This window comes from Calypte anna, chromosome 4A (genome assembly GCF_003957555.1).
Source record: "Calypte anna isolate BGI_N300 chromosome 4A, bCalAnn1_v1.p, whole genome shotgun sequence".
In the NCBI taxonomy this organism is placed as follows: Eukaryota; Metazoa; Chordata; class Aves; order Apodiformes; family Trochilidae; genus Calypte; species Calypte anna.
This window is the reverse complement of record NC_044248.1, coordinates 4,742,478-4,768,812: the sequence shown is the minus strand read 5'-3', so window position 1 is coordinate 4,768,812 and position 26,335 is coordinate 4,742,478. Positions and strand designations below refer to the sequence as shown.

General features: G+C 40.6%; 1 protein-coding gene across 1 annotated transcript; it reads left to right on the top strand.

Annotated features, from left to right (window-relative positions):
* Positions 1-205: 205 nt before the first annotated feature.
* Positions 206-26,259, top strand: CLNK (cytokine dependent hematopoietic cell linker). The gene is made up of 15 exons (XM_030450167.1): positions 206-362; positions 3,922-3,982; positions 4,340-4,358; positions 5,144-5,189; positions 6,323-6,351; positions 6,533-6,552; positions 8,275-8,403; positions 11,439-11,466; positions 13,037-13,055; positions 14,135-14,210; positions 16,252-16,292; positions 19,990-20,111; positions 20,435-20,512; positions 20,689-20,844; positions 26,113-26,259. The coding sequence occupies exons 1-15, from the start codon at positions 215-217 to the stop codon at positions 26,257-26,259; spliced, it is 1,119 nt and encodes a 372-aa protein (XP_030306027.1). The 5' UTR covers positions 206-214.
* The last annotated feature ends 76 nt before the right edge of the window (positions 26,260-26,335 follow it).

Here is a 26,335-nt window from a genome sequence, read left to right as displayed (position 1 = left end):
GAATCTAAATTTAGATCTTTTATGAAACAAAAATTTAGATCCTCAAAACCCTTGCCCAACTTCTTTCCAAGCCTTCATTTCCAACAGAAAATGTCCTGTGCCCCAAAATATCTGGTCCTGGTAATCATATATGTCCCAAATCCAATATTAATCTTGAACTTAAATCTATTCATATTGTCTGTGTATCTCTTCTATCCAGAACAAAGATCTGAAAATGAAGGGCAAGAGTGACTTCCAATCTTCCTCCAAATTACCTGAGGAGGAAGAAGGTGACTATGAGACTGTAAGTTCTTCCACTCTGGAGGCCATCCATGCTTTGAGAATCCTTCCTGCCAAACCCCCACAAGAATCTGAATATGCAGGTAACTTTTGCTGTCTGTGGAAAATGAGCCAAACCTACAGGTAAACAGGAACAGCAGAGATTTGGGATTTTCAGTCTGGATATATTGTTTTTAATTAAATGGTTCAACAAAAAAATAAAGCACTGGTGGGCAGGAACAAGATCAGACCTTTGTCTGCATCTTCATATCACAGGATCATAGAATCCTCATGGTTCGAAACAACCTTCAAGATAATCAAGTCCAGATAACCAAGTCCAATCAGTCCTACACCACAGTAACCCCCAAATCATCTCCCAGAGCACCAAATCCACCCTGTTGTGAACACCTCCAGGGATGACAACTCCACCACCTCCCTGGGCAACCTCTTGTGATGTCTCTCCACCCTTCTGGTGAAGAAATTTTTCCTAATATCTAATTGGACCCTCCCCTGGCACAACTTGAACCAGTTTCCTCTTGTCCTATCACAGTCACTGGGTAGAAGAGGCCAGCTCCTGCCTCACTTCAGCCTCTTTTCAGGGAGCTCTAGAGGGCACTAAGGCTTCCTCTCCTCTGCACTTTGGCCACAACAACCCCATGCAGCGCTACAGGCTGGGCACAGAGTAGTTGGAGAGCAGCCAGACAGAAAGGGACCTGGGAGTCTGGATTGCCAGGAAGCTGAACAGGAGCCAGCAGTGTGCCCAGGTGCCCAAGAAGGCCAATGGCATCCTGGCCTGGATCAGGAACAGCGTGGCCAGCAGGTCCAGGGAAGGGATTCTGCCCCTGTGCTCAGCCCTGGTGAGGCCACAGCTTGAGTCCTGTGTCCAGTTCTGGGCCCCTCAGCTCAGGAAGGAGCTTGAGGTGATGGAGCAGGTCCAAAGGAAGGCAGCCAGGCTGGCGAAAGTACTTAAGCACAGATCCTGTGAGAAGAGGCTGAGGGAGCTGGGGGTGTTGAGGCTGGAGAAGAGGAGGCTCAGGGGAGACCTCATCACTCTCTCCAACTCCCTGAAAGGAGGTTGGAGCCAGGGGGGGTTGGGCTCTTTTCCCAGGCAACTCTCAGCAAGACAAGAGGGCAGGGTCTCAAGTTGTGCCAGGGGAGGTTTAGGTTGGAGATGAGAAAGAATTTCTTTCTGGAGAGGGTGATCAGGCATTGGAATGGGCTGCCCAGGGAAGTAGTGGATTCTCCGTGTCTGGAGATATTTCAAAAGAGCCTGGATGTGGCACTGAGTGCCATGGGCTGGGAACTGCAGCGGGAGTGGATCAAGGGTTGGACTTGATGATCTCTGAGGTCCCTTCCCATCCAGCCAATTCTATGATTCTATGATTCTCAGCCTCCTTTTCTCCTCCAGCCTGAACAGCCCCAGCTCCCTCAGCCTTTCTTCATCAGACCTCTTTTCCAGACCCATAATCACCCTACTTGTCCTTCTCCTCACCCTTCTCAGCACCTTGATGACCTTCCCATGCCATGGTGGCCCAAACTGCACACAAGGTGTGGCCTCACCAAGGATGGGTACAAGGGTAAGGTCACCTTCCTGGCCACCTGGGCAAATGTGGCTCATTTTCAGCCAGATGTGAACCAGCAACCACCTTCTCAGGTCCTTCTCTGCTGGGAACAGAACACTCCTCCCCAAGCCTGCAGTGCTGCTGGGGGTTCTGGTGGCCAAAGGGCAGGACCCAACACTTGGCCATGGTGACAATCATACTACTGGCCTTTGGCCCATGGGTCAAACCTGTCCAGATCCCTCTACAGAGCCTTCCTACCCTCCGGCAGATCAACACTTCCACCCAGTTTGGTGTCATCTGCAGTAGTGTCACCTGCAATAGTGTCACCTGCAAACTTACTGAGGGTGCACTCTGTCCCCTCAATCCAAATCATCCATAAAGACATTAAACTGAGCCCTGGGGGACACCCCTTGTGACCAGTCACCAGCTGGATTTAACACCATTGACCACAACTCTTTGGATCACCCAACCAGTTGTTGATGCTACAGTTACCTTTCTGCCCATTAGATAATGTTAAATTTATAATTAAATGCTGCTTGTGTAATTTCAGTATTACCTTCATGGGAGAAATTCCAAGATCCCATTCCACCTGGAATGCACAAAAACAAGAACCCACAGCCCTTTCTAAAAACTGCCCTTTAATTCTACAAACCTTTAAGCTGCAAAACACACGAAACTTCCCTCCAGAGGGTAATTTTCAGATGCAGAAAAGCAGCATTCATTTTAAAGCCATTCTCTGCTGCTTTTAGTAGCAGTAATAAGCAATTACTTTGAGTACTTTTCTCAGGAATTCTTAACCTTTCAAGACAGCTGCATTAATCAAGTCTTGGTTTACTAAAGCCATCCTAAGTTGCATTTAACTCCCAAACATACAGTACCAATTAATATCCCCTTTATGGAACTGAAACATCATCCCACCTGTCCAGTCCTCAAAGCCATCACCAACACTCTGAGAAGGTTTTAAATCATGGAAAACCAGGAGGAAATTCTAGACGAGGAAGAATGGAAAGCAAACCCCAAAAATACCTGAAATCCAGGATCAATATATGTATGAAGCTTCCCCAGTTCACACCAAAGCCAGCAGAGACTTTTCTCCTGCTTTTCGTGGGAGTTATTTGATGTCTAAAGGCACAGGAGGCTTTTAATGTGAGTTCATGTGTAAGTGTGTGAGCAGTTTATGCTCTCTGTAAACAGCCAGATATTCTACATGATGTCCCAGAGACTCGTTTGCTGATTTAATTTGGAAATCTGAACTAAATTCCAAATACTTTTATCATTTTTTATCATTTTTATTGTGAAGACTTTCAGTCAGCAGTCAGCATTTTTGTTGTTTATGGAGGACTATCCTGAAAAACCCAAAAGACACCTTTTTTTGGTGTGTGATTTCAGAGAAAAGACATTCAGCCAGATTTTTTTTCCCTGTGTGTTAAGCTCAGTAACAACAACATGGCAGAGGGAGGAAAGGCCTGAAAATGTATTTCAGTGCTAACTTCCTATTTTCCCACCTTCCCTAGACAAACCAAAATGCCCTTGGATATAAAATTAATGACTTGAAAACACTTTATCTCTTTTAAAAACACACACTGATGGACAACCTGGGCCTTTCTTTTAGCTGGCAATGGATGCAGAACTTATTAAAGGCTAAAATTAAAATGAAAAAGCTCTCTGGAGCTCTCTTCCCCTTCTCACAAAACCAGGACAAAATGTCATTGTGAAGAGCAGAGGTTCAAATAAAAAAAACAATTTTAAATATTTAATTTTAAATAAAATTTAAATAAATTTTAATAAAATTTTAATTAAAAATGATATTTTAAGTCACTGTCTGCCTTAACTGGGTACCAGTTTATAGAGGGGTTGGGTTTTATTGGGGTTTTTTTTTTAGTTTCTTTAATGGCAGTGCAGAGGTTCAGCTTAAGGCTCTAACGAGGGCCCCAAAGCATCTCCTGAAAACAGATTTTTGGGAAAAAGGGAAAAAAATTAAATGCTTTAAAACCTCTAAGATCTGACCTGAAAAACCCATATTTTGAAACACTAAAATATCTTCTTCTTCAAACATGGTGTTACTGAATTACTCAGCCTTGCTCTTTCTTCCTTTTTACAGACAAACGTTGCTTGAAGCCTCCAGGTGCCACCTCTCCCCCAGCACCACCAGACCCCTCACTGCTCAGCTGTAAGTGGAGCCCTGAAACCCAACTCACAGCCTCATTTTCCCTTTTTGCAGCAGCAATTAAATCACAGGAGATTTCAAGCCACAAAACTTTGCTTTCTACTCGTTCCTGTGAGCTGTTCCTGTGTCACACTGCACCAAAACCCTCCCCATTTTCACTTCTGGGCTGCCAGGGGTCTCCAAGCATGGGAATCATAGAATCATAGAATCATAGAATCATAGAATAGGCTGGGTTGGAAGGGACCTCAGAGATCATCAAGTCCAACCCTTGATCAACTACCACCACAGTCACTAGACTATGGCACTGAGTGCCATATCGAGTTGCTTTTTAAATGTCTCCAGGGACGAAGAGTCCACCACCTCCCCAAGCAGCCCGTTCCAATGTCTGATCACCCTTTCTGTGAAAAAATTCTTTCTAATATCCAATCTGAACTTCCCCCGGCACAACTTGAGACCGTGCCCTCTTGTCTTGCTGAGAGTTGCCTGGGAAAAGAGCCCAACCCCCCCTGGCTCCAACCTCCTTTCAGGGAGTTGTAGAGAGTGATGAGGTCTCCCCTGAGCCTCCTCTTCTTCAGGCTGAACACCCCCAGCTCCCTCAGCCTCTCCTCATAGGATCTGTGTTCGAGTCCCTTCACCAGCCTGGTTGCCCTCCTTTGGACCTGCTCCAGCACCTCAATCTCCTTCTTGAACTGAGGGGCCCAGAACTGGACACAGGACTCAAGCTGTGGCCTCCCCCAGGGCTGAGCACAGGGGCAGAATCCCTTCCCTGGACCTGCTGGCCACGCTGTTCCTGAGCCAGCCCAGGATGCCATTGGCCTTCTTGGCCACCTGGGCACACTGCTGGCTCCTGTTCAGCTTCCTGGCAATCCAGACTCCCAGCTCCCTTTCTGCCACTCTGTGCCCAGCCTGGAGCTCCCCATGGGGTTGTTGTGGCCAAAGTGCAGGACCCGGCACTTGGCCGTGTTGAACCTCATCCCGTTGGGATCAGCCCAACTCTCCAGTCTGTCCAGGTCCCTCTGCAGAGCCCTCCTGCCTTCCAGCTGATTCACACTTCTCCCCATCTCTGATCATCTCAGGGGCAGCCCCATTTCTGCTTAGAGATTTAAGGATGATGACTGAGATCATATATATTTATTTTTTTTTTAATTTATTACAGAAACACACGTGTGTTCTGGAGGAGAGGAGCGTGGCAGGTGTTAGAGGTAAAATAAAATAAAATAATAAAAAAGAAAATTAATATAAAATTAAAAGATAAAATTAAAAGATAAAATTAAAAGAAAATAAGAAGATAAAATTAAAAGATACAATTAAAAGATAAAATTAAAAGATAAATAAAAAGAAAAATTAAAAGATAAAATTGAAAGAAAAATAAAGATAAAATTAAAAGCTAAGATAAAAACCTAAAATAATTAAAATTTAATTTTAAAAAAATATATAAAATTAAATAAAATTAAATTAAATAAATAACAAAATAACATAAAAGTTAACGTTAAAAATTAAATAAAAAAATAAAATAATAAATAAATAGATGAATAAAAGTAAATTAAAATTTTAAAATATAATTTAAACGTTAAAAATAGTAAATAATAATGTAAAGATAAAACAAATAAAACTATAAAATAAAAATTAAAAATTAAATTAAATTTAAAAATCCATGCAAAAAGGAATCTTTTTTTCCTTGTAGTTCACACCACGACACAAAACAAAGAGCAGCATTTTAGTGCATCCTGAGCTAGCACTGCACATACAGAACCTATTATTTTTTTATCATAAATGCACAGTTATTAAATGTTTATTAACCTTTCCTCTTATGCCCAGTGCTATGAGGCAGCTTTGCCACAAGATGGCAGGAAGAGCACAGAAAACTTTTTGGTATTTTCTAGAGTTGTTGCACATTTAAGGTACAATTGTTTTATTCTGAGCAGCTTGAAGAACTTAAATAACATTGCATCCCTTCCTGCATTAGTCAGGATTTCAGTGTACAGAATTTATGAAAATATTTTCCAAATCAAAATCTGATACAAAAAGATTACAGAGGGTTTTTTATTAATAAGATGTTCATTCATTAGATATTCATGTATTATATTCATATTAATATTTATTTAAATAACCAGGCATATCTTGGTAAATCTGAGAGTGAAATAAAACAGATTTAATTCCATTTCTTATGTTTCTTTTTAAAAAAAAAAAATAATTATACAAAAATCAAAGCAGAAAAAAAAATTGGGTGGTGATAGATTGCCATTAATAACAACGATATTAGAATAAAGCTACACCTTTACTTGTCAATTATATGGGTAGCACTCTAGTAATAATTATTAATAATTCTTTCTAGGAGAAAGAACTAAAATCAATGGAGCTCAGGTAAGCAGCATCTCCCATCAGTTAAAAGCCTTAAAAATCATTTTGCCATTTAATGTATTTGGTTTAAATATTAATCTTATCTCTTAATATTAATCTCCTTAATCTCATGTCTTTACATTTCTTTTTTGTTTTGTAAAACAAGGCAAAAAGTTTACAGAGGTTTCTGTTTCCTCTTTTCCAGGACCCTGTGCCCCCCCCAAGGTAAGATCACTGAAGAGATCACGTAATCATAGAATCCTAGAATTGGCTGGGTTGGAAGGGACCTCAGAGATCATCGAGTCCAACCCTTGATCCACTCCCGCTGCAGTTCCCAGCCCATGGCACTCAGTGCCACATCCAGGCTCTTTGGAAATATCTCCAGACACGGAGAATCCACTACTTCCCTGGGCAGCCCATTCCAATGCCTGATCACCCTCTCCAGAAAGAAATTCTTTCTCATCTCCAACCTAAACCTCCCCTGGCACAACTTGAGACCCTGCCCTCTTGTCTTGTTGAAAGTCGTCTGAACCCTCCCACCCATCTGAGATGCTCCTGGGAATTAGATGCCTGGAATTGAGCTGCCATCCTTTTATTCCCTGGCTCCATCTGGACTTTTTTAGGTTCTGGCATGAAATTAGGGACAACTTAAGTGTTTATAGCAGGAGCTCAGGGCTGCAGCTTCAGAATCAACTTGGCTGAGCTTACAAACTCAAAAGCTGAGAAACCTTGGATTCAAGCCAGATACAAATTATTGGGGGTTGGGAGGGATCTCCCTACAATTTATATCAGTGCTTTGGTACTCCATTGCCTCTTAAATCATCCTTTTTTTTTTTACTACAAAACTAAGTCATGTCCACAGAAATCAAATGTAACATTGCAACTTACTCCCACAGAAGATGGACCAAGCTCTGCTCCAGAAATCTATTTTTCTCTGATATGTCCCCAAAAAAAAAAAAATGTTGCTTCTTTTCAAGCAAATATAACCCCCATTATATATATATATAAATATATTAAAAATATATTTTAAAGTATATTTTTAAATAAAAAAATAACCCCCCAAAATAACTGCTATATTTCAGGCACCCTTCCAAAAGGTCATCCAGGACCAATGAGCTTATTCCTCTGTGCCTACACTGACTGACAGCTATAAAAAAATTAATATATTATTAGTATTATAGACTTATTCAAATTATTCCTTAAGTTAAAATATGAAATGTGATCACAAAAGGCCAATGTAGCTTCACAAATTCAAAACTGTAAAAGACCAGAAATAAGAATGTTCTCATTTTATTATGGTAAAAAATTTCACTGTTTCCATGTGTATCCAGGGGGCCAGAATGGTTCTTAATTTTCTCACCTGACTTAATTTTGGGCTGTATCATGCAAACACTCCCCAGGAGCCCAGCACTGGAGGGCCCAGTACAGGATGACTCCACCTCCAGTTTCCCCCATCCAAGCTCTCCATCCCACAGCTCCCAGTTGGAGCTGGGCTGGGACTGGCTGGACCCAAGAGCTGAAGCAGAGAGTGGCCACATCTGCCAGGAAACCCTGGGCACGTGTTAGCTGCAAGTTTTCTGGGATGAAGAACACTTTTTCCTCTCTGTTTGAGCTGCAGGGTGTTCCCTGGCTGGGCCTTAAGCACAGCCATAGCCATCCAAAAATATCATGTGGAAAGCTGAGCTTGGCACATGGTGGTGAAGCACACAAAAGGTGGGTTTAAGTGGCACCCAACACAGTACAACAATATCTTGCAAATGTAGAATATTCTCCAATATTATTATTGCTATGGAAGGGCCCCAAGGAGCTCCTGGCCCTGAGCACAAATGCATTGAAATGCTCTTGGGATATTTTAGTGGTTTGTTTCTTTAGCCTGCACTTACAACATGGTCCCTGCACCTCCTTCATGCCCTAATGGTTCTTTAAATTCATCTTTGACTTCTCTAGGCCTCTGAAGACACTGCCAAAGCAGTATCAGCCTCTTCCTCCAGAGCCAAAGACAAGCAGCCAGCTCTTCCACACCAGGAAAATGCTCAGCCAAGCTCAGGCTTTTCCAACATCAGCAAAAGCCACAAGGTATGGGTGCATTCCTCATCTTCCTGCCCTGAGAATCAAAACAATCTTCTCAGTCAAACCACGAAACTCCATCTTTACCTCCATTGCACCTCTGCTTTTGCTTAAGGAAAAAAAAAAATAGTTACTCTTTAGACAGCTGTGAATAATTGGGAGAAGTGGTATGGAAGGTAATATGACACTGCCATTTTTTAAAGAGAAAACTGCTAAAATAAGGGTAAAGAAGTAGAAAAGTAGGCAGAACTTTCCTGAACTCTTTTGTTTAAGCTTTGTCCTTCTTTTTCTTATTAACATTTGGAGCCTTAGAAACAATTATACTTACTTAGCACAGCTGGAGAACCCCACGATGGGGAAACTCACTGAACACACCAGAGATACAGAAATAGACTCCACACGCCAAGGACGTGACATTCAACAAAAGAAATGACTGATCTGGAGCCAAAAGTCTTGCTCCAGCCCATGAAACCAATGAATCCAGACTCTGAGTCACTTTTTGCCCTTTCCATCTTGTCAGAGAATCACAGAATCCTTACAGTTGGAAAAGATCTGTAAGATCACCACATCCAACTGTGCCCTCCAAAAAAAATATCTGTATTAATATCTGTATCACCCACCACAGCCTGTCCTGAAGTGCCTGGTTCTTAAATACCCCCAGGGATGGGGACTCCACCACCACCATTCAGGGCCTGATGCTGTCTCATTAAAGAAATTCTTCCTCAGATTTAGTCCAACCCTTGGGCACATCTGAGCTGTGTACTCTCCATCCTTCCATAGCTTCCATTTCAGATCAATGGGATGGAATTTTGCTTCATTTTACAAAGGTCACTACAAATCCCATGAGGGGGAAAAAAAAAAAAGCTAAGAAATCAATGAAGTAATCTTCTGCTTTAAGTATATACTCAGGGAGCCAGCTCTGAGTATGGGCTGGAGGGAGGGAGCTCATTTCCGGAATGTAAATTCCTTCAGAGATTAAGTTCCAAAAGCTGTTGGTTGTCAGGAAGCTGAACAGGAGCCAGCAGTGTGCCCAGGTGGCCAAGAAGGCCAATGGCATCCTGGCCTGGATCAGGAACAGCGTGGCCAGCAGGTCCAGGGAAGGGATTCTGCCCCTGTGCTCAGCCCTGAGGAGGCCACAGCTTGAGTCCTGTGTCCAGTTCTGGGCCCCTCAGCTCAGGAAGGAGATTGAGGTGCTGGAGCAGGTCCAGAGAAGAGCAAGGAGGCTGTGAAGAGATCCAGCAGAATTCCCGTGAGGAAGGGCTGAGGGAGCTGGGGGTGTTGAGGCTGGAGAAGAGGAGGCTCAGGGGAGACCTCATCACTCTCTCCAACTCCCTGAAAGGAGGTTGGAGCCAGGGGGGGGTTGGGCTCTTTTCCCAGGCAACTCTCAGCAAGACAAGAGGGCATGGTCTTACGTTGTGCCAGGGGAGGTTTAGGTTGGAGATTAGAAAGAATTTCTTTCTGGAGAGGGTGATCAGGCATTGGAATGGGCTGCCCAGGGAAGTAGTGGATTCTCCGTGTCTGGAGATATTTCAAAAGAGACTGGATGTGGCACTCAGTGCCATGGTCTAGCAACCGCAACAGTGGTTCAACGGTTGGACTTGATGATCTCTGAGGTCCCTTCCAACCCAGCCAATTCTATGATTCTATGACAATATGAAGTAGCTTCATGTTCAGATCTGTGACCTGCCCTAGGGTTACAAAGCTCCAAATCCCACGCCTGATCCCCTCCCTCCTTAGGGCAGCCCATCCATTGAAAGCTCTGGAGAACTGTCCCAAGCTCTGTTTGCCAGCAGATGTCCTTGGGTTGGAAACTCCAATTTTAAAGCAAACTCTAATATAAACACATGCCATTTCTTATGCTGGAATTAAAAAGCAGTAGCAAAAACCATAACCACCAAATCCACACAGCAGTTATAGATCCTAATGTATTTCTAATAGGTTTTGTGTTGGTTTATTTTTTAATTACTCTAATTTTTTTTTAATCACATCAGAAAGAGACTAAGACTACATATGATCTGGGGAAAGCACAAATTTCCCACAGAGAAACTTCACTCATATTTATTTCTCACTTATCTTCAGTCCAGTCCTAGTTCTGGAAGGAGAAAACATGGGTTTGAGCTGCAGTGTGGAGCAGGGCAGAACCACAGCCAGGTTCTTCTGGGCTGTCAGCAAAGCTGTCAAAGCCCAGATGTGGTTCAGCACTCCAAGTCCTGTTTTCCAACCAGATCTGGAAGACTTGGACTATTAAAACATCATTAGTCACCCACTCTCTAAATAGCCTCATAGCAAACACAGGCATGTGCAGGATGCTGGAAGGCATCTTAGAAGTTGAATGCTAAATAGCTCCTAAAATGACACCTTCTAAGGCTTCTGTTATTATGAGATGAAAGCTTCTAAAAAGCATATGTGCTCAACAAAACCAGGACACCTAACAAAAGGTGTCAGACTCAATGCATTGCCCTTTTCAGGGAGAGTATTTTGTGATGAACCTTATCAGAAAATAAAGATATTCCTGTTGATCAGGTGCATCAGCAGCAGGCAGAAAAATATTTTTACACCTACTTGAAGCAGGACCAGGAGAAACATTCTCCATTTCTCTTTTCTTGGGCTGCAGCTCCTGTCCTCTACATTTTCTATTCTGCCTCTATGAATATTTAATTCTTTTTAACTCTTCAAGGAATTTCCCTCTACTTATAGCTGAAGTCAAAGTTTGTGGTAAGACATTTTGGCATCAGATGACAAGTAGTGAGGAAAGCTGATCATCATTCATATCTTTTCTCCCCTCCTCACAGAATAAATGTTTTTAAAAAAAACCTTTAATGAACTCAATGGATGCTCCTTTTTTTTTTTTTATTGAAGTCCATTACTTTTTCTTGCAAATAATTTCTGTTAAAAAAATAATCAGACTCCATTTCCATAGCAGTAATAAAATCCTTCCCATGCTGTTAATTTCCAATGCTGATGTAATCAAAGTATTCAAGCACTTCAAGTGATTTTTATTTTGGGATAATGAAGTATTTTCCATGTAATTCTTTCTTTTCCAGCCATCTATCTGTTAAGGAAGCAAATGAAGTAAGTAATCATCTTCATCTATATTATGACCATACAAAGCATTCACATTCCAGCCATCCCCTATCACGAGGGCTGTAGTCCTACTCTATAGACTGCTCTGACCCTTAACTTTCAAATCCTTGGAGGTTTTTTTCATCACAGTTATGACTTGGGGGTTGGGAGGGGCTGTTACAGAACCCTGGTCATGGTTAGAAACCCTTTTGGTTTGAGAGATCATTTAAAAGCATGGTTTGATTCCAATATTGTAATGAACATTTAAGACAAAAAAAAAAAAAAGATATTGGAAAGAAAGAGAAGATTTAAGATTTTAACACAAATAGCTTTGTCTTATGCTAGATAGTGACACGTTACAACCCAAATATGAAAGCACCCCCAAGAACAATAAATACCCTACATCTGTGGTTAATCCCTCAGTGTACAGCTGCACAAATACTGCAGCTCCTAACAGGCTCATGGTTTGGCTACATCTTAAGGAGAAATACTCTATATCTCCTCACAGGGAAAAGATAAAATTTCTTTTGGATCACTTACCAGTCCTATAGCTCCAAAAACATAAAATAGTTTCAGTGTGAGCTGAAGGATGCCCCATCAGGATATTTCTGACACCAAAGAGTGGGTCAAGAGGTTTGAGAGTAGGACTGTCCTTCCCCAGGACCCAAACAAGCTCTACTAAAGGTGAAGAGAAGCATTGAAGCATTCTGAAATTGGGAAGGAAGAATGGAAAATCCTGCCCCAAAATGGACTAAACTATTCTTGAGAGAAATTCATGTTCTGGAGGTTTGCAAGACCCAGCTGGAGAAATCTCTGAGGCCAAATCTTATCTCCCACTTCCCCGTGCTTTAAGCAGGTGTTTGCACTAGAGATGAGCCCAAGTCCCTTTCAACCTAAGTGAGGCTTTGGATTTCTAAGGAATGGGAAATATTACTGGGGAAGGAATGATCAAGGTGCAATGATTAAAAAGGGAAAAACATCCTTATTTATGTATTATTATAGTATTGTGTTTATCAGAGTAATTAAAACTAATACTATTCCCATGTGAATCAAATAATACAGAAGTTAAATAATAAAGCAGTGAGAAATTATGACTCAAATTCAGGTCTCTAGACAGCCATCCATCATTCTCTCCTTTGTAACATCTTCTGCTGCAGTAAGACTCTCCAGACAGTGATTGTGAATGAAGTATCTGCCATGACAGGAATAATAATTGTGCTGTCAGTTGAAGAGATGGAAAAGAAATGACTAATTTGAATCATTACATTGTCTATCTCCAAATCAATCTCTTGATTTAATACAAGATTAATGATGGAAAACCACATTGCAAGTTAAACTGATGCCCAATAGGCATTATGAAATGATGATCACTGGGATAAACCATACATTCATTTAGATCCCTCAAAATTCAGTTCTTGTTGTCAGGAAACTTTCAGCCTGAGCTTTTGACAAAGTGATCAGCTTTGATTAAATGTCTGTAAATTGCTTTAATATTAAAAGATAGTTGGATCTGGTGGGGTAAGGAAAAGCTGGTAATCAAAAGAACAATATTTACTGTCTATGTTCTCCTTTTATATAGGCACCTGGAAGAGAACAAGGTTAGTACTTCAAAATATGATACTAATTTCTGGACTTTTCCTCACAGTAGAAACAACCCTGTATTTAATGAGACAGCTCCCAGGTGAGCATCTGGTGAGAACAGGGACTTAGAGTCACCTCAACACTTGTGGAAGATGTAGTGGAAAAAGGGAATTTAATTTGGCATTACCTACAGCTACTTGGGGAACTTGGGTTCCAAATTCTAAGCAAATCAAAGTCTTAAGATGCTGGGGAAAAAAAGAGTGTTAGAACTTAAAAAAAAACCTGAAGGATAAATTGAAAAGGTTAACCCTGAAAAGACTGGATCTGTACAGAGAATATCACCCTCCTTTCCATCTCTTTCTTCTTGGAATTTTAGGGCAATTTTTACTAAAACATTTTGAATAGCTTTAGCTTTTTAAAGTTACAAAAAGCAGGGTGTTTAAAAAAATAAGCAAACAAGCAAAACACACAAAAACAGTCAAAAAAACCCAAAACCAAAAAGACCCAAACCTGCTTCAAAAACATAGAAACTCTTTACAAAGAGCTGAAGCCACTGGCTGTGCTATGTGTGCATGAAGGTCCATGGAAAAAAAAAAAGTTACACTGAAATGTTCTGCAAAGAGAGAGAGTCTGCATGATTTTTCTGCTGTTTACACCTCAGTATTAAGGAGTTCATAATTTCCTCTGGCATTTCCCTTTGTGCAGTTTTCCTGATTTTCAGCTGGAAATAGCACTGCCTGCTTCAATGCACCCAATGCCTCTCCAGCCTGTCCAATAAAAAGGATTTACAGACCCTCTGTATGCTTCTAGTAGGGCACTCTCCATTATTTAAGTTTTATTAAGGCATATTTGGCAGCAGCAAAACTTGTAGCAAGCATTCACCACCTAACATCCAGCCCTGGCAGAACTGTTTCCTACTGAACTCATTAGCAGACTCATTTAAGGCAGACTGATTGCAGCCAATTTTCTTATTGAACTCCTCTCCCCTCCCCTATGAATTCAATTAAGTTCATTTATTTCTCAGTAGCTGCTAGAGAGTGTCAAAGCTACATGTGAGAGGAAACTGTAAGTTCTTTTTCTTATTTTATTCTGATAGCTCCAGGTCTGGGGGAGACACCTGGAATGGCTTTTCAAGCACAACAGTACAAACCAAACCATCATCCTGAAGCCAGGTAGGAATGTAAGAAATGTAAAAGTTTATACTAGCTGCTTCAAGGACTAAAAATTCTGCCTTAGAAAACTATACTTGACTATGAATACTATATATATATATATATATATATATACACTTGTCACGGTTTAACACTGGCCCGGCGATTAAACCGAATAACAGACGCTCTCTATTAATCTCTCTCTCCTTGATAAAGAAAGGAGAGAGAATAAGGGAGAGAGACTGATGAGTTGGAAACTAAACTACACAACTTTAATGAAACAGTAATGATAAATAGGAAAAATTACTAAATATATACAGATATACAGGAAAATGGATACCACATTCCTCCCTCCTTTCCCCCAATAACTCTCACGTCACCACCGAGGCTGCAGGGCAGCCCTGGGAAAGTCCAGGCTGGACTCCTGGAGTCGGCAGCAGTTGGGAGCTGGAGGCAGGAACACACAGATATGGGCTGGGATGGATCAGGAGCACAGGCAGACGAATGGACGGGATACTTCCAGGATGCTGGGTGAAGGAAGGGAAGCAGGGAAATCAGGAAATCCAGAAGTCTGGAAATCCGGAAAAGATCTGGCTCGGCCCTCGTGATGCCTCAAATTTATACTGAGTGTGACGTGTATGGGATGGAATCCTCTGTTTGGTCAATTCTGGCATCTATCTTGTCTGTTCCTCCCCAAAGGAGGCTGCAGGTGGGACCTCTTTATCCTCCTGGACGGTAAAATGTTTTCCTCAGAGCTGAGCAGTGTCCTTGGCTCTGCACACCAGTCTCTAGCAGTAACTCTAAACATCAAGTGTTATCAGTCCTAGAAGCACACACTGTCTGAGAAACTTGCTGTTCATTTCAGCAAGTGCAACTACTTACAAGAGACTTAGCTAAAAGCAAAAGTACAAGACAGAAAATCACCTTTATCCTGGCCCAAACCAGGACAACACTATGAATACTATCTATATATAGAGAGAGAGATAGATATGATACTGCTTTTTGATGCCATGGAGTGATTATGTTTTGCCCTGATGCATATTAACAGTCTTTGAGAATTGCTGCCAAGCTATTCTAATTGCTTCTGACTGATTTTTACCTTTAAAAGCATCCCACTGTATTACATTTTTTTGCCTCACTTTGTGTGACAGGGTGTTAAATGTGCTGCATAAAGCAGCTCTGCCACCTCCAGTCTCAGCAGATCCTCTCCCCCCTGTTTTCTATAAGAACACACACTTGGCTTCCCAAAACTGAATTATTTTTCCATAGAAAACTGCCACAGTTTCTCCTATTTTTTTTTTAACCTACACAATTTTTTTTAATGTGTTTTAAAACCTACATCCTCTTAAAGCACTCAACAAAACCCAAAAAGGATTAAGTAGGATCAAGTAGAGGAAGTTTGTGAATGATTTCACATCTTTCCTAGACTCCATCTCTCATCCAGCCTATGATTATGGCATTTCTCCAAGATAAAATTATTGTCTGGAGTAAATATGAAGACATTTGTGACCCCCTTTCATTTTGTTTCCTCTTGAGTGGTACCAGCAGCTCCATCATGGGATTTCATTTTGTTGATGCTCTTCCTCTGTAACTGTTCCACTCAACAACAAAACAAAATACCAGCTGGGTATTCAGCAGCAGTCTAGAAAATCAGAAAGGACAGGGAACAACAGCTCCCTGGGTCTTCGTCCCCTACGACTGAGAATATCAGGTGAAATTAGAAAGGAATGGGCTCAGAACAAAAAAAAAAAAAAAAAAAAAAGCAATCAGTGCTTCACTACACGTGTAGTTATAAATGTGCAACCCTTGCCAAAGGCTCTTGCAGAGAGTGAAAATATATTTAACTTCAAAACTGGTGAAATAATGGAAGAGGAATCTGTCAGAGGATGCTAAATACCCCCTGAAACCCAGGCAGGCCCAAAGATGCCATCAGCAGGGGGAGGGAAAGGGGTTCAGGGACAGCACAGCTCTGCACTGCTCTCTAATTTGACTCTTTCTGAAATGCTCAGCACCACCAGAAATGATTTTTCTGATATGAGTCTCCTTCCTTGCTTTCTCCCAGCTTTCAGTCCACGGGGAGCTCTAAAAGCATTTGCAGCTCAGGTAAGAACCAGAGATTGCTTTGTAAACTAAAGCAGGCAGGGATGAAGAAGGATGAGGAAGAGCTTTGTGTTGCCACCTGTGTGCATCTGCAGGGAGGGGCTACAGTGCATGGAGATGGTGAATAAAAGGATTGCTACAGAAAGCAAGGAGAAAAAAAAGTCAAAGGATGGCACAGTCAACACAGTGAAGAAATAAGCAGAGAGTTACTTGCTCAGCTAAAACCTATGCCTGGTTTAAGCCAAGAAACACCCAACCTAGAATGCAAGTGCTAACCCACTGCAGATCCCCCCACCTTGAAAAGGAAGGGGATGTTTTAGGTGAGCCACTGAAGGACAAGGAGGAGAGGAGGTGAAAAAAAACTGGGAATCCAAAGAGATAGCCATGGAGAAAGAGCATGCTGTGAGCATCAGTCCCTGCTTTGCCAGGCAGCGATGCAGCCAGTTGGGCTAAATGGAAACCACAGATGTTCAGGACTTTGCAGAGCTGCTCCTCTGAGTTTTATGCCTTTGGGTACACAAATAACACTCATCTTGGAAGAAATCCCTTTAGATTTATCCCAGATTCCTAGAGGGAGGGACATAATCAGGCAAGTCTGTCCAATCACCATGGTTGGAAGCAGGACATCCCCCAAACTGTGTGGGGACATCCTATGGGAACATCCTGGAAGCCAACATTAACACTGGGGGGGTGCCCTGCCAAGAAGAAGCCTGTGCTGCAGCTTGCCCAGGAGCCATGGCCATGGCCCTCTGCTCATTTTCCAAGGAATTCTTTAAGATCCCCAGAACTGAATGGGACACACACTGCTACCACTTGCTTCCCAGGCACAGTCCCTCTAATCCTAAAGGCAGATTTCTCCAGACATCATTACAAGTTGTGCTAGCTTTTTGCCATCACATCACATTCTGTCTTGTTCACCAAGCCTGCTATCACATTGCTTTTAGATAAATACAGCCTCAGGAGGTTTAAATCCCAAATTTCTATGTGGCTCATCCCTACCTTTCAGTGTGGTTACACCTACTTTAAGAAAATCTTTCACCAAAACCCAAAGGAGACAAAAAAACAACCCAGTATCTACTGGCAGACTTCCTGATGTTCTCAGCACTCTCTCAATCCCTTTTTTCTTTTTATTTTGTTTCTTTCTTTCCATCTCCACTTCAGACACTTCCTTGGTCATCAGGCTCTCTTGGATGGCATCATCTCCTTTAATCTCCTTTCCCCTCTGTAAACTCTTTGCCCACATGAAACACTTCCCACTCATGAAACAAACAAGCAGCCCTCCCCCTCCTGCCATCCCACAATTGCCTTTCAAGTCCACATTTGGATTTAAAAAAAAAATTAAAGAAGAAATATTAATTTTATTGAACTTGGAGAAATATCCTCTTTTATGCAAGTACCTATTTGTCTATTTTAGATTTTATTGTTGAAAACAAATTAATTTCTGTTAAAAAATGCAAAGCAATCCAATTTCACAGCAAGCTGCTAACTCCACCCGAATGAGACCACAAGCACTGCAAGACAATTTTCCACTTTGTCTCCACAGTTTAAAAAAAATAAAAGCAAAAATCAGAATAAAAACCCACTACAGAACATACACAGCACCAGTCACAAAGCAAACATGGTCCCAGCTGTAGGATATATTTTTAAAAAAACATATATATATATATAAAAAAATATATAAATATATATATATAAAAATATATAAAATAAATATACATGTACATATACATTTTATATGTATCCCCATATATATATATGTTTCCCCATATATATATATATATCCCCATATATATCCCCATATATATATATATGGGGATAGGCACCAAAAATGCAATGTGAACCCAAATGTCAAACCCAGGATTCAATAAGCTGAACAGTGACAGATTTGCATTTTGACAACTCCAACAGATTGCAGAACCACAGAATGGATGTCCCAGCCCCTCTGAGCAGTGATTTCCCTTCTGAGCAGACTGCCTGCCTGCTGAAGATCATGGCTATTTGTCTACTGAGATCAGTGCACATTGTTTACTGCCTTAAAAACAAATGTAACCCTGTTATAAACCAGAACATGGGACATGTGTGCATGAAGCAGTGAAAAGAATTATTCTGCTGTGAAAGAATGTCTTCCAAGGCAGATTTCTACAATATTCAGCTACATATGGATTGAAAAATAATAAACTGATAAAGCATGAACAATAGATAAAATATAATGAAATACCACTCTGGCAAACAGGACTGCCTCTTGTGAAAGTAACCAGAAGGAAAAGATGGAAGCCATTGATAATCATTTTTTTTTTTCATAATAGACACAAGGTCATTTCTCCCCCCAGCACTGCATGGAACAAAAATGCTTTCTGTTGTAAAGCAGGGTGTGGTGGGTTTCATTCTTCAAATTAACCTTTTTTTTTTTCCCACATATTTTGAGCTGCATCCAACCTATACATTGGATCTATACATACAGGGCCATTGCTTTTCTCAGGATGATTGCAGCATTCTGCTCACTGCTCCTGCTCCATCCCCTGAACTCCTGCATCTCCAGCAAGCTGGGCCTGGCTGGTAAAGGGCAACCCTGTACCTACAGATGGCAAAACCACCTTTGTTTGGGGAGGGAACCTTCATCTGCTTCTTAACAAATTTAGGACTGAGAAGTGCATTAATTGAAACAAATTGCAGAGGAGACTGAAATTCATCAGCACAGCAAAACCACTGAATCATTCATTTCAGCCCTGGTGAGGCCACAGCTTGAGTCCTGTGTCCAGTTCTGGGCCCCTCAGCTCAGGAAGGAGATTGAGGTGCTGGAACAGGACCAAAGGAGGGCAACCAGGCTGGTGAAGGGACTCAAGCACAGACCCTATGAGGAGAGGCTGAGGGAGCTGGGGGTGTTGAGGCTGGAGAAGAGGAGGCTCAGGGGAGACCTCATCACTCTCTCCAACTCCCTGAAAGGAGGTTGGAGCCAGGGGGGGGTTGGGCTCTTTTCCCAGGCAACTCTCAGCAAGACAAGAGGGCAGGGTCTCAAGTTGTGCCAGGGGAGGTTTAGGTTGGAGATTAGAAAGAATTTCTTTCTGGAGAGGGTGATCAGGCATTGGAATGGGCTGCCCAGGGAAGTAGTGGATTCTCCGTGTCTGGAGATATTTCAAAAGAGACTGGATGTGGCACTGAGTGCCATGGGCTGGGAACTGCAGCGGGAGTGGATCAAGGGTTGGACTTGATGATCTCTGACGTCCCTTCCAACCCAGCCAATTCTATGATTCTATGAAGATTTCAACAACTTGGTGGAAACAATGTTAGATTTACAGTAAGGGGCTTTGATCTGATCCAACACAAACCCAAGGGGCTCAAAAGGTCAGAGCACAGAATGAGCCACCCCGTGGACCAGATGTATTTGTTTTTTATTTAGCATTTGCTGGTTTATTTAATGGTTTAATATTCTGCTACGTTTCTGTGCACAAGAACCTGGCAGAGTGAGGTCAATTAAAAACTAATGTATTGAGTTTCTCAGAGCATGAATCTGAAATCACTGCTGCTGCATCAGTGCAAGACAACTCTTAAATGACAGCTCTACATTTTCCAGGCTAATATTGGGTTTCTAAACTGTAAATGTTATTCTCAGTGTTACTAAGTAAAACTGGTAAGGTAAAATGAAATTATAACATAAGGTTCAAAAAGCACAATTATTTTCCTTCTGAATTTGTTTTCACAGGGTCCATGTTAAATGTAGAGAAGAGGTCACCATCTCCTATGCCATCCACAGCATGCAAAAGCAAATTAAAACATTCTCTAGTAAAACAGGATTCACAACCTCTTGCCCAACCCATTGAAAAGGTAAAGAACACTCCATAAAGAGAAAGTTTTTTAGAAAACAGGATTATCACTACAGGGCACATGCATGTATAGCATAAGAACTGATATTTACTGAAAACATTTTCCTGAGAAATTAAATGGCCTGGAAATAAACAAGGGATAAGAATTTTAGTGCCTTAATTTGGTTTGGATTTCCTACCAAGACTTCTCATTATAGATGCATTACAATCATTTTTACCAACTGTGCTCAACTTGCTTCACGTGCAGATTAGATCTGCTCTGGTTTGGCTGGCTTGTGCTTCTGCTTAACTTCTCTACACTGCTTATTTTATCTTAAAATTAAGGATTTGAACAAATATGAATGGTACCTTGGAGAATACGATCGCCAGGAGGCAGAGGAGGCACTGTTAGAGGAGAGCACTGTGAGTACAATTTCCCTTCCAACACAGGGGGTAAAATCTTGGGGAAAATAATCTTGGGGAAATCTTGTAAAATAATCTTGTAAAATCTTGGGGAAAATTCCTCTAAACCATTTCTGATGTGGTTACAAGGTTTGTCTGGCTTTTTTTTGTTCATAATTTAAATCCGTGCCACACAGGACGAGACGTTCTTGGTGAGAAATTGTTCCAAGAAATCCAACACTGAGCCCTATGTTTTGGTTGTTTATTATGGAAGAAGAGTCTACAACATTAAAGTGCGTTTTCTAGAGGAGAGCCAACAATATGCACTGGGAACAGGGCTCAGAGGAGATGATGTAAGTAAAAGCCCATTTAATGTGAATATCTTGCTTTTAGGCCACACTTGACAAGTTCTTAATCTTAAGGAATAGTCATGAACTCCCCCACATAACAAACTTGCTGTTTCACTGAAGTGTCTTTTACAATATTATGTCTTAAAGTTTCAAGGAACTTCACAATTTAAATCTGGATTTTACACAGGATGCTCAAATTTTGATTTAAATTGATGTGAAAATTTCTTAAGTGCTTATAACACTTCTACCAACTCTACGTAACACCTGTAAAACAAAGGGGAAAAGTCCTCCCTTTCCAGGTCTATTTATTACTTTAGAATATTTGGTAATTTGTTATAATATAAGGAGATATTTTTAAATATCTACAACTCCACATATCTAAGAGCCTGGCCTGTTGCTGGTATTGCTGCATAATTGACTTTCTCTCATATAGCAAAAGGGGACTCAGTATCTTCTTTAAAAATGAGGAACTAGGACAAGTTATGGATATTCAGAAGCAACTAAATCATGTGGGTCCTCACCAAATCAAGTGTTTCAGACATGGTAAAGAGAAAGTATCTTTAGATTAGCAATGTTTTTTTACATCATTAAATTAAATTCTACTCATGCTGACTTTAATCCTTATTCTACCTTTATGGTCAAAGAGCATATATTATACCTGCATGACTTTCACACCAGAAAAAAAAAAGATAAAATTGGAATGGTCATTCCTACAAAGATAAAAAGTGAGTAAAGATACAAAGAGAAATTAAAGGAACTTAAGAAAGCTCAGCTGGGCATGAAATCCAGCATATGGGAGGACCAGCTGCACAGCAAGAAAAAAAAAAAGCTATGATGGATTTTATTAAGCTATGCAAACAACAGAAATCCAAGTAAGGTGAAGCAGCAAAGCTGAACCTTGAATTATGTTCTTTTCATGCTTATCAATGTTTTAAAAACTTATCTTTTCTATAGACAGACTGAAAAAAACCACCAAAAAAAAAACTGAAATCAAAACTGACCCCAGCTAACTTGATAAACTTGGCAGGTCCAAGATTTCCATTTGGATCCTTGTCAGAAAACATGGGATAGGATTCATCAGCTTTCTAGAGATGAAGGACAAAGTTTAGTGTGTTGTTCTTCAGGTTTAATAATGAAAGGGAAAAAAAAATCCTGCATTATTCCAGCACACTGGAAAAGTGTGGGAAGCAGAGAGGTAGGAGAGATCAGGAACTGTAATGCAGGGACCCTCACCCTGGCCTTGCTGAAGGGAAACATCAATCTTCTGTAAAAAAAAAAATCTGCATTTCTGAACACAGCTTCCCAAATTTACTGAGATTTTAGTCTGGTTTAGCAGAAAGCAAGGTTAGTTTTCTGTGGTTCTTATATTGTTCAGTCTTCAAAAAAAAAAAAAAAAGCTCAGATAAGAAACAAATGACTAAAAAAAATGGAATAGAACTGATTTCACACACTGAAGGATATTCTGTAGTACACATTCTGTACTGTACACATACTACACTGCAGACATAAATCTAAATTTTCATTTCAACAGATTTAACAATTAAGGGAACTAGGAAATTACTTATATATGTGAAGAATTTTAACTGAACAAAAGGGGAAGAGAACACAGCCCCTTCCATCTCAGGAAATAATGAAATTTATGAGACTGTTCCAACTTGTGCATGGAAAGTACCTCTCTTGAACAATGGGTCTGACCCAGTCAAATTGGAAAGTTGCAATTAATCATTACCTAATTTAATGATTTCAAGCCTCTATTTAATGCACAATAGTAGTTATATAGTAGACTGCAAGAATAGCAAATAAGACAACTCAGACTTGGGTTTACCAGGCCAAATCTGTGAACACAACACCTTCAGCCTTCTTTTTTTTTAATTCTTTAATTCAGAAATCCTCACACAGCTCAACTACAAGAGAAAAACAAATCAGAATTGTTTTACTGGTCACCTCTGTATAGTATAGGGGAAACACAGAAATAGCAGCCTCCCACTTCCACACATTATTCCCAGCAGTACACCTGAAAATAAAATAAACACTGGGCTGCCCAGGAAGCAGATGGGCAATAATGAACAAGCAGTGCACCAACCTTGCTCAGCAGAGCTCCTTCCATCTCAGGCAGGCTGAAAGGATTCTCCCAAAACGTTTTCTTGGAAACTGTCACCCCAACTTCTGCAGCTTGCTTAAGGTTCTTATGTCTGGAGGGTGAAGACAATCTGTAAGGCTGTGATTTACAGCAAAACTGCTGCCAGTTACAATGCTTTCTGGAGTGCTCTGCACAGGGAAAAACCCCATTGCTACACCACATTCTGCAGTATGCAGTGAACACCAGCTGCTTTATCTAGATGAGCTGAATATTCCCTCTTCACCTGAGAAGCAGAAAGCAATCTAATAAACAATGAACAGATGCAGGCCTATTACACTTCTGATGAGCTGTTAATTGTATTCAAAGGGCCAATCCTACTCATTTTCTGCAGCACTTTTGGGTTAGTCGCCTTCTGTCCATTTAAAACTTGGGTTTTTCTTCCACATAATTATTCCCTTTTCCCTGTGTGGTTGCATCTCCTCGGTTTCTTTACATACGAGGTGTCAACACTTTGATCAAAAGAGAAATTCTATTACCAATTTTTTGTTTTTAATTAAACTTTCATGTGCACATCATCAGCCTTTTAAAGCTATAAGGAAAGGGGAAGAAACATTGAAGATCCTGTGCTATTTCTTTAAAAAAAACCCTGTTATTTCTGTGTCAATGTGGTGGTGATCAACTGCAAGCACCTCAAGTCCCATGCAGACAAATTAGTATGAAGCTGGAATATAATAAATACAAGCAGAGGAGAAAAAAATAATTAAATAACAATAAATAAATAATAAACCAGTTAGTAGAGCTGTATCTTTTGCTTGCAATTTAGCTGCAGATGTTCACATCTCCATTCGTATTTCGTATGTTATATTAAGCTCATTAAGGCATTTACATTCAGGACCTGAGCAGCCTTTCCTTGGCTGTTGTATTCCTCTTGTCCAGACAGTTTTGAGTATTGAGGATATAGGAGTATCCTCCTATAATCCAGGATTATAGGGATTGAGTCCCTACAATGCTGCTTCAAAGATAAAAAAAATCCAAACCTTGCAGACATTTAAAGCTGATCACACACACAAGTGGTTTTCTTGCCATCTCTGCAAAATGAGCTCTACCACACACAAAATACACATTTTTAGCATGTCTACAGTGTCAAGGTCAGCTCACAAAGCAGTAGCTAAAAATTAAAGGCAAAATTAAGCTCCTCTTCAACACAGTGTCTGTTTTATACAGGAGCTCAGGGACTTGTATCTCTGGATCTCCCTGTTCTGGCCATAGTTTTCTCCATCCTGACCACTCCCTCTCACTCTTTGCAGCTTTTTTTCATTATCCAACCATTGCTCACACGTCATTTCAACTCAATTCATTTCAAAGTGAATCAAACAGATTAGTTCCAACTCTGTTCATCATCCATTTACCTGGCCTGGCTCTTTAAATCAGATGTGAGAGCCCTTCCAGAACATCTTCCACTGGCAGCATTAAGTCAAAAGTTACCACCAGGAAAACACCAAGTATTCCACAGTCCTACAGCCACCCCAAACAACTAAAACTACAGCTTTCACAATCCTTGAGACCTATTCCTATCACCCCAGAACAGTCTGGAGACAGCAGATGGGATATTAAAGTGTCTTCTACAGTGAAGGAAAACATCTTTATCTCCCAAAGTGTGAGGTTCCATTAAAAGAGCCAAATACATAAAATTTCGGGCCACCAGTGCTCATCATTACCATGTCTAAGTCAACTTAATGATCAAGCAGTCATGAAGAGAGTCAGAGCTTACTACTGGAAGTCAAATATGAGTTAAGGATGAAGCAAAATAGGAAAAAATATCTAAGTAACAGATGAGAAATTTTTCCTTCACTTCCTAAGAGCTACAGCTTTATGGTACAGGGATGAACGATGACATTGGCCAAGTGAACACAAATTTTCAAAGCAGGTGAATGATTACAGTAAGACTTTTTAACTTTCCAACCAACACAAAATAATAGAAGACAGGAACAGAACTGGTGCTGATCAAGAGTAAAAATTTAGATTAAAAAAAAAAAAGTTAAAACTGTTTTGGTACGGAATGAAACACAAACCAGTTTTGCCTGGATTTCTAGTAGCAACAGTGACATTCAACATCAGGCAAAGACAAAACAGCAAAGTAGAACCAATGCAACACAAGTAATAATTATCAACCCAAAACTATAAAATTAGCTCAATGGTTTGGTTTTCATCTTAAAATAATACAGAGGTTTCAGCGGATCACAGATTCCATCAGATTCCTTAGTTACAAACCAGGTGTGGACCAGGTAGAGATGACAAAGAGCACCATGAGACACCATCACCTATCTAAGGAATCCCTGTGCTTACAGCAAAGGTCATAATATAGATCCAGGATAAGTATTAATGTACCAGTAAGCTTGAATTACTGTCTGCAGGTCTAGTGATTTAATACCAGTGAGCCCAAAGAAATCAGTACGAGAAATAGTGGTGTGATGAGAGCTTAGTGATGTGATGAGAGCTTAGAATTTACATACAGGTCTTTAAATTAAAGGAATGCTGACAACTGGAATGGCAGGGTTAAGAGACTCCCACCAGGACAGATCAGGGATAAATACCTTGGAAAGCTCTGTTGCTGTTCCATCAGTTCAGGAACCTCAAACCACACCTTCACCATGTTAGGAATGGGCTTGGAAGATGTCATTGTTTTGAACACCAGAGAACAAGACTAAAACCCTGCCAGAATTCTCCTTGTTCCACATGTTCAAGGGATTTTAAAGCAACTTTCTCAGTAAACTAAATGGGGAAATAAAAGGTACATTTTAAAAGGTGCAAAGAAATTTGCAATGTCAAGTATCGTGTAATGCTAACTAAGTGCAGCTTTTGACAGGGTAAGGTTAGTAATGATTTATAGTTTCTACATCTTTTCAAAATCTATCATCACATCTCCCACCACCACCTTTTACAGGTGGGACTGCATCCTCAGGGCTCCCCTTTTGCCTTAGCAGACAGCTGCTTTCTGCTACACGAGACACAAAGGAAAAAAAGAGGATTAAAATCTGGTGCTCTTCCTTTTATGATTGCTTCCATCTAATCAAATCTTAACTCTATACAAAACATTACCTATTTCTAATACTGCCATCTGCAAGGCTTCTCATGTTGTAAGTAAAACCATCTAGCAATTTCCTTTTCAGTTTTTCCTTTTCCCCCCCCAGAAATTTAATTCCGTGAAAGAGATTATCGAGTTCTACAAATATGTTCCCATCACTCTCATTGATGGAAAGGATAAATCAGGAATCCAGAGAGAACAATGCTTCCTTACACACCCACTGAAGTCACACAAAAGATGTTTTCTGCCCTAATGTCTGTGATTTGTATAGATGTAAGCAGGAAAATTATTTAAATGTGTGAAAAATCAGATGAGTCTTTCAACTTTTA

Bases quoted from the DNA above. Each gene is read 5' to 3' on its own strand.
- CLNK (XM_030450167.1), top strand. From the start codon at position 215: ATGAAGGGCAAGAGTGACTTCCAATCTTCCTCCAAATTACCTGAGGAG. The intron at 363-3,921 runs GTAACTTTTGCT...TCCTTTTTACAG, and splicing joins ACAAGAATCTGAATATGCAG to ACAAACGTTGCTTGAAGCCT. The intron at 20,112-20,434 runs GTAAAGAACACT...CTTAAAATTAAG, and splicing joins TTGCCCAACCCATTGAAAAG to GATTTGAACAAATATGAATG.